The 17,042-nt window shown below is 43.3% G+C and overlaps 1 protein-coding gene across 3 annotated transcripts in view; it reads right to left on the bottom strand.

The window, feature by feature from the left end:
- The window catches only part of Afg1l (AFG1 like ATPase), a 167,913-nt gene that overhangs the window by 106,287 nt on the left and 44,584 nt on the right, over positions 1-17,042 (bottom strand). For all 3 annotated transcript variants that reach the window (XM_037200459.1, XM_028890259.2, XM_028890260.1), the window contains 3 exons: positions 14,398-14,499; positions 13,135-13,265; positions 4,512-4,611 (listed from right to left, as the gene is read on the bottom strand). In XM_037200459.1, coding sequence (XP_037056354.1) covers positions 4,512-4,611; positions 13,135-13,265; positions 14,398-14,499 — 333 coding nt within the window. The remainder of the gene's footprint in view (positions 1-4,511; positions 4,612-13,134; positions 13,266-14,397; positions 14,500-17,042) is intronic.

Raw genomic sequence — 17,042 nt, 5'->3', positions numbered from 1 at the left:
TTGGGGGCTGGAAAGATAGCTCAGCAGTTAAGAGCAGTAACTGGCTGCTCCTGCAGAGGACCTGAGTTCGGTTCCCAACACCCACATGGTGGCTCACAACCATCTTTGGCTCCAGTTCCAGGGGTCCACTGGCCTCCAGTGGCAGCAGGCATGCATGAGGTGCACAGACATGCATGCAGTCAAATTACCCATGCACATAAAATAATAATAAATATTTTTTAAGTTTTTAAAAGTCAAAACAGAAATTCTAACCCTCTCCGTACCACTCTAGGTTCAGCCTGGGGGCTGCTTCCTTTCCTGCACTCCAAATTGTCCTGACGATGAAGAACGCCCGGCCGCTCAACTCACACAGTCTACTTTCCTCTAGCTCTGCATTCCTATTTTCTGAACAGAGTTCTCAAGTTTAATCATTAAGTTAATTTGGAATTTTTAACTAATTTGATCTAATGAACTGCTAACTCGGTGGGTCACCATCCAATTAATTCTTACTATTTTTTTTTCCTACCAGAATATTATGAAACTAGAAAAACTTGAAATATTATGAAAACGGAAAAACTTCACTTTAGAACATAAAGTGTGAGAATTACGTATGTGAAATTTAAATCGTGGGTTTATTTTCTAGTTGTTCTGTTCAAATCCACTGCCACCAGGCTATATCAGGTTTCTGATTCTGTCTACTCCTGACATGTTTGTCCGAGTGGTTCTTGTATGGAGAATAGCTCTGCACTAACAATGTCTCTGGCAGCAGTCCCGGCCTCACCGCTGATGCCTGCCAATGCCCCCTCTTGGGGAGAACAGTCAGGCCTTGCTAAATCTCCAAGGCACACAGTCCCCACTAGAGAACCATTGTCTGGTACCAAGACATAGCCACTTTTTGTCTGGACTCTACAGTAGCTTCTCAGCAGGTCTACCGGGTCTACCACATTACTTCACTCCCCCAGACACCCTTCTTCAAATGACAAGCAAAGCAATCCTTCCGACTGGGATCCTGTCAGCCCTGCCTGAGGCAAGCTTCGGTGGCTTACGTTATCTCTTACAGTAAATTCAAAATAGCTCCTTCCTCTGGCTTCATCCTGTACCCCCGCTTTGTGGTGGCACGGGCTGTCTTCTGAGCTCCTCCAATACAATGCTCTCTGCCCAACCACTTAACACTTCCCAAGTCTCCTCCAAGAACTTTCCTTCCCCAGTTGGCAGGGGAAGCCATCTGAGATGTGCTGTCTAGGGAGTTGAAGAGGAAAAGGGATGTCACCGTGGCTGGCCTGGGACTCCTTACATAGGCTGGGTTAGCCTCAGACTCGGGCAATCCTCTGGTCTACTGCCGGTGCTGGACTACAGGCATGTGCTGCTCCATCCTATGGCTACTTCTAGCTCTTCAATGACAGTACTGCCTGGGGGCCCTGGACCAAAGCTATAACCTACAGAAAAAGCTGCATGTATCTCATGGTTGGAAAAGAAAACAGCCTTTAATGCGGCCAGTTAGACCCTGATCATTCACAACCATCAAGGAGAAACAAGCCAATGCAGATTTTCTTAATTTTCATAGAATAAAGTTAACTTTTACGGAGTACAGTTGCGTGAGTTTTAACACACGTAACCACCAGCATGGTCAAGACACAGAACAGTTCTAATCTATCAAGAAATATTTTCTTGTTGCCCCTTTACAGTCAAAATCTCCCACCCCAGCCCATGCAACCACAGATCCATTCTTTAGTCTATCATTATGTCTTTTCCTAATCTCTTTCCTTACCAATAAAACTACGCACACACACAAATAAGCTCACACATATGAATATATCCACACTCACATATGTGTCATGCTCTTTGCATCAGATTTTTTAATTTTGGTGGTTTGGGAATGTTTGGTTGTTGTTTTGTTGAGATAGCATCTCCCCTGTAGATCAGGCTAGCTGCTTACTCTGTAGCCCAGGCTGGCCTTTAACTTGCACCCAGCCTCCTGGGTGATAGGATTCCATGTGTAAACCACCGTGTCTTTACATTAAAATATTAAGCTCTTTGATCCCAGCACTCAGGAAGCAGAAGGGGAAGGACCACACGTTAAAAGCCAGCCTGGAACCAGGTGGTGGTGGTGGTGCACACCTTTAATTCCAGTGCTTGGGAGGCAGAGGCAGGCAGATACCTGAGTTCGAGGCCTGCTCATTCTATAGAGCAAGTTCCAGGACAGCCAGGGCTATACAGAGAAACCCACCCTGAAAAACCAAAATAAAAAATATATATAAAAAAATGCACCTGTGAAGATGGCTTCCGTCCACCCTGCTAGTGGGAGATACTCTAGAGCTTGTGGGAGAGGCGGTCAGCTGACCAGTGTCCACTGCTGCAACTCTGCATCGTGACCTTTGGGTCTCCTCCAAAGCTAGCTCCAGCTCAGTCTCTGCACACTCTCTGACAGTCTGGGGCTTGTTCATGCCTACAACATCTGTGCTCCAAAGCGTCCCTCGGCCTCTCCCTGTGACTGCCTGCCTCGCTTTACCATACCGGAACTGCTGCACAGCCAAGCACTGCTTTTCCTTCGCCAGTCTTTGTTATGGAACCTCCCAGACTGTTCTAGCCCATCCCTACTTATGAGCACACCTTTGTCATTGTGCAGAGATAATCCTGCAGAGGCAAACCCCGTTTTCACTTAGCTGATCGGGTATTTATACATGTGTGCGCGTGCGTGCGTGCGTGCGTGCGTGCGTGCGTGCGTGCGTGTGTGTGTGTGTGTGTGTGTGTGTAGTATTTCCTGCACCCGCATGTGTGGGGGGTGAGTATGCACCAGAGCACATGTATGTGTGGGGCCAAAGTCCACATCACGTGTCTTCCTCCATTACTCTTGTCTTAGCCAGGGTTCTATTGCTGTGAAGAGACACCATGGCCAAGGCAGCTCTTATGAAGGAAAACATTTCATTGAGGGTTGCATGACAGTTTCGGAGACTTAGTCCATCATCATCATGGCAAGAAGTGTGGCGGCAGCAGGCAGACATGGTGCTGGAGCAGTAGCTGAGAGTTCTACATCCTGATCCACAGGCAGCAGGAAGAGAGAGACTCTGGGTCTGCTGCGGCCTTTTGAAACCTCAGATTCCACCCCCAGTGACACACCTCCTCCAACAAGACTACGCCTTCCAATCCTTCCCAACTGTTCACCAACTGAGACCTAAACATTCAAATATATAAGCTGTTCTCATTCAAACCACAACTCCCAACACCTCCCACATTTTTCCTTTTCTTTTCTTTTTTTTTTTTTTTTTTTTTGTTTTGTTTTTTGTTTTTTTAGACAAGGTCTCACTAGGTTGCCTTGGATAGCCTGGAACTCAGTCAGTAGACCAGGCTGGCTTGAACTCTTAGAGATCCACCAGCCTCTGCCTCTTAAATGCTGGGATTAAAGGCCTACACTACCATGCCCAGCCAGTAATTTCATTTTTTAAAAAGCTCTTGAAGGATGGGGGGAGGGCTCAGGGCAGACTGCTTGCCCGGTCTCTGTTTCTCCATCCCCAAGCCCTGTGGACACTGCTTATGATGCAAACAGCGTCTGACCCCCTGCTACCCTGTCTCCTCTCCTAAGCACTGCTGTGACAGCCTTCTCAGTCCTCACTCCCAGTCTCGAAAGCTCATCCACACAATCTCTCTCCACTGCATCCGGAGGTCCTCACAGAAATACATACATTCCACATTCACCTGAGGCCTCATGCTGAGATCCATCTGTGTGCTAGGCTCTCTGAAAGTGCATAGAGCCCACCCACATCCCGGGAGGAAAGATGATCCGAGCCCTCAGAAAGCTGGGCATTCTGAAAGAGGGCAGACAATGAACCAAAAAGACGATAAATAAGTCAAGAGCCATGTAACAAAGTACAGAGGCAAAGGAAGCTCCAGGGGGTGAGAGGGCCGGGCTGCAGTCAGGGAGGTGAGGCCAGGCCCTCTGAGCAAGGCCTTGACAGTCCCCTGGGAAACATTATTTTGGATTCCTCACCTTTAACTGACCACATGATGAGTTAAAAAAAAAAAAAAAATTACAGGATTTTAAATGTGTTACTTTTATCTAACTACTACTTGTATTTTAATTCTTAAATACTTTCCTAATAAGCCACAAGTGCCTTTTTAGAAATGATAAATTAAGTGAAGTAGTAAAAAAAAAAAAAACCTACTCATGAAAGTGAGCTTCATCTTTTTCTAAAATTTAATTAAGAGTTTTTCATTTCATTGAGCTTTCTTGTATGGCATAAAAAGCAGCTAGAAACACTTGCACTTTTCTAGGTACAAATCCTGGCCGTGTTGGGGGACCACAGCCACCATGGGGAGCACCTGGGCCCAGCTTGCTGAAAAGCAGAAATCGTTCTTAAATACAAACTCAGACTGATTCTTCAGATTAAGCCTGTTACAATATCGGGTGTGTGTGTGTGTGTGTGTGTGAAGTCATCAGACTCACACACACAAGACTATTCCTCCAGAGACGCGGGGTTTGGGGGGCTCTGTAAGCCCCCCTCTGATTGGGTGGGGAGGGCACTTGTTTGTTTTACCTTCCGGTGGTCTGTTGGATGTTGCCACAACGACGACCCCATTTTTGAACAGATTTTCAAAAAGCTGTTTCAGAATCATGGCGTCGGCGATGTCAGTGACCTGTGGACAACAACACATTTGTTTTATTTTAATTTTACTTCTGCTAATGGCTCTTTTTTTAAGATGGGAGTGAATTCCAGGAGGAAAATTCTAATTATCGTCAGGAAGGAAAGAGTAGATAATTAAAAGCATGAAAGGCCACCGAACAGTCTTCTACACACCCTCCTCCTCCGCGCAGATCAATCATTTCAATCCAAATTATCAAATGGTTCTACGCTAACGTCTTTATCAACTGCATGTGGAAAGCATAGAAACCTGACCTAAACATTTAGGAAATCCAATTAATTAGAGCATGCCACCCTCTACTCCCCCGCAACACACACACACACACACACACACACACACACACACACACACACACACGTGGGGGAGCAAGAACCACATTAAAATACACGGGCTATTTGCAATTCCTAATACCTTTCTGGCAAAGGTCCCTGGAAAGGTGACTTTTAATGGTCATGGGACTTTAGAAATAAGGACAAGTAGCCAGTGAGACATAATCAGCTGCTGTTGAAAATAGAATGATATGACATAGATACTATTGTGCAATTGTTGCACAAAACAATTCAACAGATGGCCCATCACAGAAATAAGCAATTTCATTGTTCTTTTTAAGTGCTTTCTATTACTGTCCATGAATAATCCAAAGGCGCTGCAGTCACTTCCAGCACGCCAGCCTCTGCTAACCTTGCAAACACAAATATTCCTGCTTAAAAAAAAAAAATAATAATAATAATAAATCTACCCCTCCCAAGGAGGGTTAGTGCAGTGCCTTAAAACCATAACCTCTGACAAACCAGAAATGCATCGTGCAGCTGAAACACGGCTTAGTGCAGGGAAAACCACGCCAGGCAACGGGGAACACAGCTACTCATCTCTTATTTCTTGTTGAAATTATTCAAAATTGTTTCTTGTTCAAATCATAATCAAAAAGTCCACTTAATGGCAACTTTTTTTAAAGAGGCTTTTACAGTTCACAAAGAAATCAGCAGTCGAGAGAGGGAAACTCCACACACAACCCAAAGGCCGGATGAAGACGCACTGCCCACTGCAGCTGTGGATGGAGAGCCAGCGGGGGTTCTTAGACGGCCCGGTAGAAAAGGGCTTCGACCCCCTTTACCAGCACATTCAAAGACTCTCTGGAAAATGCGCCTTACATGTGCTTCCTAACTCGTCACATTATTATTTTCCCCTCCCTTAGAGAGTACAAAAACTCACAGAGATCTTTCTATCTGATCAAGAAACTCCAAGTTACCAACTGACCCATTATAACACAGCCAGGCAAAACTGAGTTGCAGAGGTCTCGGTCATTTCTCTCTTTACGGCCAGGATCTTACTGAGACAGTGAAGGATTTCCTTCCCACCTGAACGACAAAACCACGAGGGACAGGGGAGGGTGAGTCTTTCCATCCCAAGCAATGACTTCCAAACTTAACTAGGAGAAACCACTGAAAATGCCTTCTGTTAAAAAAGACCCAAGGAACTTCAAGCGTTCACTGAAGAGGAAAAGAGACGTGTTGCTGGTGGCGTTCAGCTGTAGCTCAGGACTATGGACAAATTTTGCTTCCACAGAAACATTCATAGAGAAGGTCCTTTTCAAATGCTTAAACACCAGTGGCATTTCTGATGAGCGGCTAGAACGAGCTTGCAAAATTCAGTAGCAACTGCACTTTTAAACTAGATTTTAAAGCCAGCCCCAGCCTCTCCACACATTCCCTTTAAAAAGAAAATCGATGAAATGTCACTCGCTATTAAAAAATGAAGGCAATTCTCCGACTATGTTCATAATGGTTTTTGGAATAAAAAATGAAAAACAGCTTTTGTGCCCTGAGTGAAATATTCAGCTGATACAGTGTAAAAGCTTCACCCAGAAATGGACGGCAACAAACAGCCAAGGCTTGTGGTCGAGTTTCACTTGGCTGTTTTTACATTATGGGATGTTTTTGTGCTAGCTGAGAAAATTAACTTGGAGAAGCTATGACTAATTAATAAAGCAGGAGTCACTCGGTGCAGCTGGATGCCAATGTATACTCTTTGATCTCGGCCCCGCACTTGCCCGGCTTTGCTGGGGAACAGTAATTTTACAGTAGAAGCGAACAGAAGACCATTGGCCCCACATTCTTGGAGAGCTGGGGTGCTCAGCACCCAGCATTTCATTACCACCCGGAACAAAAGACAAGACTACAGATTACCAATAAGGGTAGTCTGCGAGCAGAGAGTGGAGACATTCATTAGCATTAAAGAGAAGAGATTTTTATGACCTAGAGTTGCCTTCCATCCTGACTCACTTAAAGGAAAAAGGGAAAAAAAAGTAATTCATTTACATGTGTAAGTGCTTGCGGCTCAGTCACCCGCTGATTGGTACGCTGCCATGCAATGACTGACAAACATAAGCATGCATTATCAGTAATTAGTATTAGCACAAAAACAAGCACCTACTTTTTATTAGCAGTTTTTAATAGTGCTCCTGCTTTATAAAAACGGCTAACTGTATCTGTTGAGTGATATTGATAGTTTATGGAGGAGAATTTTACACAGCATTCTGCTTATCAAAATGCTTTTGAAAGACTATATTTGTAAGACATGTCCTCCCTCAGTATTCTGTTTTCAGAATCACAAGTGGTTTAGCAGGTAACATAAATATTCAAAGATGATACAATAAAGACTTGAAAGAAAACCTTAAGAATGAGGTTTTTTTTTTTAATTTCAGCCACTAAAACACATTCAAGCAAAAAAAAAAAATCAAAACCAAAACCTTATACAGACACATCCCCCAACCAAGGAAGTGTGTCTGAGATGTCACGCTTGGCAGAGATGACGAAGAGAGAGCGCACTCTGCAAAATGTGAGCTAAATGCTTCCAAAGTAGAAGCTTAGAAGCCCCTTCAACTCAAGAGCACAGACAGAACGTGTATGCCCTTGTTTTTAAGCAGCAATAATTCCCATTCGTCTCCTTATAAAATAAGCGTTATATTCATTACCATCGCCCTAGAGGTCAATAATAAACAGCAAAACAGCAGGACTCATTAGATGATTCCATTTTAAAAGTGAAGTTGCAGACATACCATCACTAAGACTAAAGCACCTGAAGAGTCTTTTCTAGTAAATTCAGCAAGTATTGTTCTAAGCTTAACGATGACGTCTAGGTTCTGCTGTTAAAAACCTCCAAACCCCACCTTCCTCTGCAGCCAGATATTTAACCACATAATACACGACTCTGTGTACTAAGAAAGATACATGGCAGAGCTGTTCTGAGCCAGAGAAAGGCCGCAAGATTTAAACCACAGCTAAGTTACATAACCTCTCTGACTCTCCATTTTCTCACCAATATAATGAAAGCAGCAACAATACCTAGTTGCAAAACTTTAATAAGGCATATATTAAACTCTCAAGAAATGTTAACTGGGGTTATTACCTATGTATAGTATATACACCCCTATAATTCCATCTCAGTAATGCACTGTTGTGTAGAATTTTGGTTGCAAACGGAAGGACAGGTTGATCACAGCACGGTGTTTAAGAACAAAGGCACTGGAGTTAGCAGTCAAGAGCAATGCTGGTTCTTCCAGCTCAGTTCCCAGAACCCACGTCAAGTAGCTCCCAGCTGCCTCCAGCTCCAGCTCCAGGGGATCCATGCTTTCTTGGAGTTCACAAACACCCACACTTGTGTGCATACATGTACACAATTAAAAATTAAAATAAATATTTTGTTTAAAAGAAAGACAAAATATAGGGGCCAGACATGATGGAGCATCTGAATCCCAGCATTCAGGAGGCAGAGGCAAATGGTCTCAAGACCAGCCTGTCTACAAAACAAGCTCCAGGACCATCAAGGCTACATAGAGAGGCCTTGACTCAAAGCAAACCAAAACCAAAACAATCAACACAAACATACAGGCACATAGAAAACACTCAGGAGGGGCTGCAGAGATGGCTCAGCGGTTTAGAGCACTGGCTGCTCTTCCAGAGGACCATGGTTCAATTCCCAGCACCCGCATGGCAGCTCATAACTGTCTGTAATTCCAGACCCCGGGGATCCAACACCATTATACAAATGCACATAAAATAAAGTTAAATTAAAATTAAAAAAAAAAAGAAAGAAAGCACCCAGGAAACAGTAGTCAGCATCATAGAGCACGCATAAGGAGCTGAGATGCAGTTTGGTGGTAGATGATTGTCCAGTGTGCAAGAGGCCCTAGGTCCAGTCTCCAGCACCAAAATGAACGAAAAAACTAATGAGTATACATAATAGATGGAATGGAACAGCCCAATAGATAGATAGGCAACACCTCAAACAGTTCATGATTGACTAACTTAATAAGTAAACAAAGGAGAGAAATTATATTAAAGTATAAATAATATAAGTTAAATAATAAGATAGCATTTTTCACCTATTAACAATTAAAAACGACCAGATAATTCAGGATGTTGACAGGAGAAAACGTGGCTGAGGTTTTTGTCTTTGGTTCTAAACTGCTGACTTTGTTCAGGAGGCGTCTGACACACAATGGCGAATGCTGTAAGCGGGAATGCTTGCTGTAAGCAAAGCTTAACAGACCTTCTGGAGGGAGTGGGAAAGAGTGAAACGCCAGAACATGGACGGCAAAGACTGCTCAGGTTTCGGACAAAAGGACTCTGTTGGGAAACAGGCTAGAGGCCACTTGTGTGATGTTCTGGCAAAGAGTGCGGTACGATCTGCTCGTGTCCTGAAAACTCTAAGTGAGGCTGAATTCAAAAGCAGTGGACTTTTCATTTGCTGGGGAAGAGTCAACGTAACCCAGCATTCACCTGTGGCTTGGCTGCTGCTTGATGTCGGGTTCACAGTGAGAAATCAGAGCAAAGACAGAGCAGGCAGATTACAAAAGAAGAAGAATTAGGTTCGGTGAGGCCAAGAAGAGAGCATGGGTATATTGACAGCTGTGGACAGTGGCCAGAGAGGCAGTGGAGCAACTAAGAGCACTGGCTGCTCTCACAGAGGACCCGGGTTTGGTTCTCAGCACCCACATGGCAGCTCACAACCATGCATAACTGCAGTTCCCGGACATCTGGTGCCCTCTGCAAGCACCAGGCACACTTGCAGTGGCCTTACCCACATGCAGGTAAATGTGGTGGTATTGTGTTCCCCAAAATATTGTGGACCTTAATAAACTTATCTGGGGTCAGAGAACAGAAAACCACTAGTTAGGCAGTGATAGCACACGCCTTTAATCCTAGCATTCCAGAGACAGAAATCCATCTGGATCTCTGTGAGTTCAAGGCCACATTGGAAACAGCCAGGCATGGTGACTCATGCCTTTAATCCCAGGAAGCAAGCCTTTAATCCTAGGGAGTGATGATAGAAAGCAGAAAGATATATAAGGCGTGAGGACCAGAAACTAGTAGCATTTGGCTGGTTCAGCATTTGGCTGGTTAAGCTTTCAGGCTTTTAAGCAGCAGTTCAGCTGAGAGCCATTGGGATGAGGACACAGAAGCTTCCAGTCTGAGGAAACAGGACCAGCTGAGGAATTGGCAGGTGAGATAGCTGTGGCTTGTTCTGTCTCTCTGATCTACTAGCATTGACCCCAATAACTGGCCTCGGGTTTGATTTTATTAATAAGAACTTTGAAGATTCATGCAACAGGTAAACAAGCACTCCTACAGTTAAAATAAAATAAATCTTTAAAAATTCGGAAAAAAAAAAAAAAAAAAAAAGAAGGCTAGAGAGGTGGCTCAGTGGTGAGCACAGGCTGCTCTTCCAGAGGACCTGGGTTTGATTCCCAGCACCCACAAGATAGCTCACAGTGATCTTTCTCTCCAGTTCCAGGGGATCTGATACCCTCTTCGCCTCTGAGGGCACCAAGCATGCATGTGGTACATAGACATACATGCAGGCAAAATATCTATACAGATAAAGTACAATAAATAAAATCTTAAATAAATAAATGGCCAGCTGTGGTATGCACGCCTTTAATCTCAGTACTCAACAGGCCAGTATGCAGATGGATCTCTGTGAGTCTGAGGCCAGCCGGACCTATGTTGCAACCGGCAAAGCTACCCAGTGACCCTGTCTCAAAATAGATAAATAAATAAGGTTGCAAACAAGATGTGTATAAAACTGCAACTTTTTAGGAGAGAGTATTATTAAAGAGAAACTTCAAATCCTGACTGGGACAATGGGAAAGATGCCTTGATGCAAGACCTCAACCATCAAAGGTTTCAATTTATGAAAAATGAAATGTACTTGAAAGACTTTCATTTGGAAAAATCAATACCTAAGTAAGTAGTGCCTGAACAGATAGAGACAAAGAAGTACTCTGATCTAAGGGGTCTCCTATACAAGTGTTTCCCCAGATAGATCAAATTCATAAGAGACATAGGTCCGAGGTTGCTGACAAGCTTGTAGATTAGCTACTTATAGACAGGCATAGTCTAATTAGCAGTGGAACAGAAAAGATCCTGTGATAAGAAATCAGGCAACTGGGATAACTATCAAACCAAGTTCGGATGAGGCCAGTGATGACACACACCTCTATTGTTTGTGTTAGCAGGCAAGATTCTCTAAGAGCCTCTCTTACTCAATGTGGTGTTTGAGTGAAAATGCCCCCATAGGCTCAGATATTTGAATACTTGGTCCCCAGTTAGTGGAACTGTTTAGGAAGGATTAGGATCAGTGGCCTTCTTATAGAAAATGTGTCATTAGGGGTGGGCTTTAGGTTTTAAAAAACCCAAGTCCTAGGTTGTCTCAGCATGTAAGCTCTCAGCTACTGCTCCAACATCATGCCTGCCTGATGCCATTCTCCCTGCCGTGATGATCATGGGTTAATCCTCCCAAACTGTAATCAAGCCCCAATAAACTCTCTCCTACAAGCTACCTTGGTCATGGCCTCTCTTCACAGCAACAGAAAAGTAACCAGGACACTCAACATGTAACAGGAAAGCCCTCCTTGTTGCTGGTGTCTCTGATGAGCCTGGGCTTGTTTAAGCATTACCAATGTAGACATTCATACTTGATTCCTTCCTCCCATTAGTCAACCCTCTCAAATATGAACTTAATGGAGAGTACTCAGACAGCCAGGCCTGTCAGGACTTCATTATTAATGGAACATTGTGGTTTGGGGGAACCCTAGAATATATACTTTCATAGGATCCGTCCTTAGTTAATCAAAAACATCAGAAATCTATAGCCGTATTTATATAAAAAACAAATACAGGGTTGGGGAGATGGCTCAGTGGTCAAGAGCACCAGCTGCTCTTCAAGAGCAGCCAGTTGGATTCCCAGCACCCACATGGCAGTTCACCACTGACTGACTCCAGTTCCAGGTGATAGGATGCCCTCTTTGGGCCCCTGTGGGCAATGCACACACATGGTGCACAGACATACAAGCAGGCAAACTACTCATATACCCTAAAATAAAAAGAAATAAAGAAATCTAAGATTTAGGGGGCTGAAGAGATGGTTCAGCGGTTAGGAATGTTTAACATTATTACAGAGGGCCCAGGTTCATTTCTTATCACTCGTACTGAGCTACTCACAACTGCCTGTGACTCCAGTTTCAGAGGATCTGCTGTCCTCCGGCCTTGGTGACCACTGCATACATGTGGTGCACATAAACTCATGTAGGCACACTATTTTACAACTGTATAATATCTGTTATAGAAGGGAAACACATGACATTTACTGTAACTTATAAGTCGGCAAATTTCTCTTACAGTAAGTTAGTATTTCAGGCTTTCCACACCACATAGACTCTCTGTTCTTTCTTCTTCTTCTCCTTCTTCTTTCTCCTCCTCCTCATCTTCCTCATCATCATCATCCTCCTTCTTCTTCCTCTTGCTACCACTTAAAACACACACACCCAGGGCTGGTGGGATGGCTGAGTGGCTAAGAGGTCTGGCTCTTGCAGAGGACACACATTCAACTCCCAGCACCACAACTACCTCTAACTGCAACTCCAGGAGTCTGTCGCCCTCTGCTGGCCTCCAGGAGCATCCACATGCACATGCACATGCACATATGTGCACACAGACACACACACTTACAGAGCAGTGAATAATAAAATAGATCTTAAAGTGCTATGCCCCAGAAATCTTTCCTCAGGGGCCACACAGAAGCAGGGCCCAAGTTATCCTGAGTAGGCCATGGCTCGTGAAACTCTAAACAAGACCATGAAATTGAAGTAATAACAGAGAATATGTGAAATCAATTCATAAAATAATGAAAATACCAGGAGCAAAATTGAAATGCTCACACTTCATTCACCATGCCATTCTATAGCTACGAAAAATCTCCACTTGGGGCTGGAGCAACAGCCCAGAGGTGCAGAGTGCCTGGTGTTCTTGTAGAACACTGAGTCCTGTTCCCTGAACCCAGGCAGCTCCCAACCACCTGTAAATACAATTCCAGGGGACCCAATGCCTCCGGCCTTGGTGAATACCCATACTCACATACACAGCCCCATGAGTGTGCACACGCACATGCATACACATAATTTAAAATAATAAAAATAAATCTAAGTCTAACAAAAAAGGAAAATCCCCACTTTACCTGAAATTCATCAAAACACAGGAGACAAGCTTCTTGGCTGATCTCTTCAGCTATGGGAGCGATGGGGTCATATGACTTAGTCATGAATCCTGCCTTCCTCTTGGGCAAGCTCTGTTTAAGGCGATGTATTCCTTGGATACACAAAATGAAGCAGACAAAATATTATATTAATAGAACATTTTAAGGAACTAGAGCATATTTTTAATCTCTGAATGAAACTTAACTTGGACATAAACATTAAATTTAAAGTCCACATGCAACAGAGTTCAGTCATCACAATTTGATTATTGAAAGGTGTTGCAGTTTCTCCACTTCCAAACAAGTTATTACAGTCGTAAAACTGCAGGGCAACTCAAGGTCACCCATCCAGTTGTTGAATCACTTTAAGGACAACAGCGAGAGGCAGCTAGATGCATAAGCAAACTGGAATTGGTCCTGGGTTTAAGTGATGAGAGGAGAGGGGGGGCATGAGCCTGTGAAGTGCAAACCTTGTCTCGCCTATCTAGTCAGAACGCTCTCTTGTCGCCAGCCCACAACATCCAGACAATTCCTGCTTACTCAGAATATCTACACTAAACACTGAATGTTGGGGGGGTGGGGAAGCAATGTTCCTGCTCTAGGGAGGGACAGATGCCAGGCACACCATGCAGGAAATGAAATAATCAACAAACACCGAGAGATAGGCAAAACATGTGAATCCCACCAGTGGGAGATGATGCAGAAGGATCAGGAATTACATCAGGCCATCTCAAAAAATAAACAAGAAACCTGGTGTGGTGGCACACGCCTTTAATCCCAGCACTATGTGAGGAAGAGGGAGGCAGATATCTGATTCAAGGCCAGACTGGTCTACAGACCAAGTTCCAGGACAGCCAGGGCTACATAGAGAAACCTTGCCTCAGATAAATAGATAGATAGATTTAAAACAAAACAAAAAAAGGCCTCTAAAGAGAGCTACGCAATCTACCTGCAAATACAGACTGAGCACATACAAGGTAGGTAACGCAGTAGGAACCTAATCAAAAACTTCCTAAAACAGGTGTCGCCTCTATGCGCTAATTGCCTGGCACTGAACTGGTCTTAAGAACTACCTCAAGATGCATTCTTGTTTTCCTACACCACAAAGCAAAAGATACCAAAGAAAATCTTACTTCAAGCAAAAGTCTTATTTTTTCTACAGCTTATATATGTTCGATCACTGAAAAGGAACATGATTTTGTAGTTATCACACTGAAAAATCATTGGCTGTGTGGGGTCACTTACTTCTGTGCACATCTAGCATGAAGCCATGAAAATGGACCCGTTTTTTCCTCTTCATTTCCACATAAGCATAAAACATGTCCATCACCATTGTTTTCCCTGTACCTTAAAAATAAAAATAAAAAAATTTAAGAATACCATTAAACGGCGTGTGCTGATTACACTAATGATTGTTCATTAGCTTTGAGATAATGAGACTGAGAGCTCTTTGCTGGGAAGCCAGAGGCTGCTGCTCTGCTGGGGTGGAGGAAGCACTTACTTTTCCTGCCGAACTGGCTTTAAAAGGTTGATGTTCCCTTTTTCATCATAACCCTGCTTTTAGTCAACATTGAGAGGTATGCTCATAACCTGGCATGATTTCTAGGCTGTCCTTCCGCCTTACCGTCTAAAAGACACCGGAATAAATTAATCTATTGGCATTACTAACTATTAGGAACTATGGGAAATTCAGAAATTAAAGTAAGACTATCGAGAGAAGGTGACCGGCTGGCAGGAGGGCTCAGCAGATGAAGTGCGGGCGGGCCGTGTAAGCCTGCCGACTGGAATGTGACCCCATCCCCCACTCAGGCACGCACAACAATAACAGATACAAATAATTTTTTAAAGAGGTGAAAAGTTAAGGAATAAATGCAGAGGAAAATGGTCAGTTATAATACTTTGTCCTATTTAGAGCTAAGAATGTGCTTTTCAAAATGAGCCCTACTTCAGAAACTCTGATCATCAATCGTTAGAATTAAATTATTCAGTTTTCAACACTTGAAAGTGTTCCTCACTCCAATTGCACTAGCAGCTGAATGTCAATCCCCTGAGCACAGAAAAGCACAGTGTTCCTCTCTTACAGAAAACCTAGCACCCGGGAACCTAGTACCTGCGGGACTGCAGCGGTACCCACACTTAGTCCATACCCCAGCAGCCATCAGCAAGCCGAAGCTGCATGTAAGGGTCCTGTCTCCAGTCTTCTCCTCCCTCCCTCTCTCTCTCTCTCTCTCTCTCTCTCTCTCTCTCTCTCTCTCTCTCTCTCTCTCACACACACACACACACACACACACACACACACACCCCAAATCAAATGATGCAACTACTAAAATTCCAAGGCAGTTTAGCAAATGGGAAGATACAGCAATAAGTGGTTACTGTTTTCACATACACATGAAATATTCAACTGTAGCAGGCTTTCTTGGGCCACCAGTACCCAAATCATAACACGTGGACTTATTATCAATTATGAATGCTTGGCCTTAACTTAGACTTGTTTCTAACTAGCTTTTCTTTTATTAATTTGAATTAACCCATTGCTATTAATCTATGTGCTGCCCTGAGACTCACTTACCTCATCTATGTACTGCCCATCCTGCTTCCCTGCTTCCTCCGGTCTGGCTGGCTGATCCTTGGCTGGCTGGCCAGTTCTTCTTTTATCTCTGCCTGCCAGCCCCATCTATCCCTCCTCTGCCTAGCTATTGCCATTCAGCTTTTTATTAGACCCACAGGTGCTTTAGGCAGGCTAGGTCAAACAGCAACACAGCTGTACATAGTTAAACAAATATTCTATTCCACAACATTTCCCCCTTTTTGTCTAAATAAAAAGGAAAGGTTTTAACTTTAACATAGTAAAACTATATACAATAAGAACAATTATCAAGTAAGAGTTACATTTACAGTATCCAGTCCATTTGTATTTGGCCATTTGTATTTGGCAAATTCAGAGAAAATACTCCATTATTTATCCTATCTTGGTGAGTCCAAAGTTTTGTGCCTAATTCACCTTCTATCATAACTAAGGAAAACTGTAACTATATCTAGTCTTCAATTCCATCAAAGACCCCAGAAAGATATAATATTACCCAAGTAAACAAGCAGTGCAGTGCAAGCCATTTCCAAATCATGACACAGAGACTTATTATTAATTATGAATGCTCAGCCTTAACTTAGACTTGTTTTTAGTTAGCTTTTCTTTTTTTTAACTTAAATTAACTCATTTCTATTCATCTATGTGCTACCCTGGGACTCATTTACCTCATCTACATACTGTCCATTCTTTCCTGCTTCCTCCATGCTGGGCTGGCTGATCCCCAGCTGGCTGGCCAGCTCTTCTTTACCCTCTGCCTGCCAGCCCCACCTATCCCTCCTCTGCCTAGCTATTGTTCATTCAGCTTTTTATTAGACCAATTAGGTGCCTTAGGGAGGCAATGCCAAACAGCAACACATCTTTACATAGTTAAACAAATATTCTATTCCACAACATTCAACCCTAAATCATAATTAGTCTTCTGAAATATGAAAGGAGAGTAATTGAATCATACAAATCATTTTCTGGGACCGCAATAAAATCAACTAGAGGGGTTGGGGATTTAGCTCAGTGGTAGAACACTTTCCTAGCAAGTGCAAGGCCCTTAGTTTGGTCCTCAGCTCTGAAAAAAAAAAAAATCAACTAGAAATCAATCAGATATTTAGAAATTTATCAACATGTAGGTAAGTAACCCATGCAGCCCCACACGACCTCCCACAGCAGCTTGAATTTTTTCTAGACCTCCCCTTAGGTAAAGTAGGATCCTTGACTTTGCCACAGAAAGGACTTTCAGGATGAACCAGGATAAAGCAGTAGCTGCAGTTCATTTTAAACACAGATTAGACACAAGGATTAAAAGAAA

Source organism: Peromyscus leucopus, chromosome 8a (genome assembly GCF_004664715.2).
Source record: "Peromyscus leucopus breed LL Stock chromosome 8a, UCI_PerLeu_2.1, whole genome shotgun sequence".
NCBI classification, from domain to species: domain Eukaryota; kingdom Metazoa; phylum Chordata; class Mammalia; order Rodentia; family Cricetidae; genus Peromyscus; species Peromyscus leucopus.
Note: the sequence above shows the minus strand (reverse complement) of the source record. Positions and strands in the feature narration are given on the sequence as shown.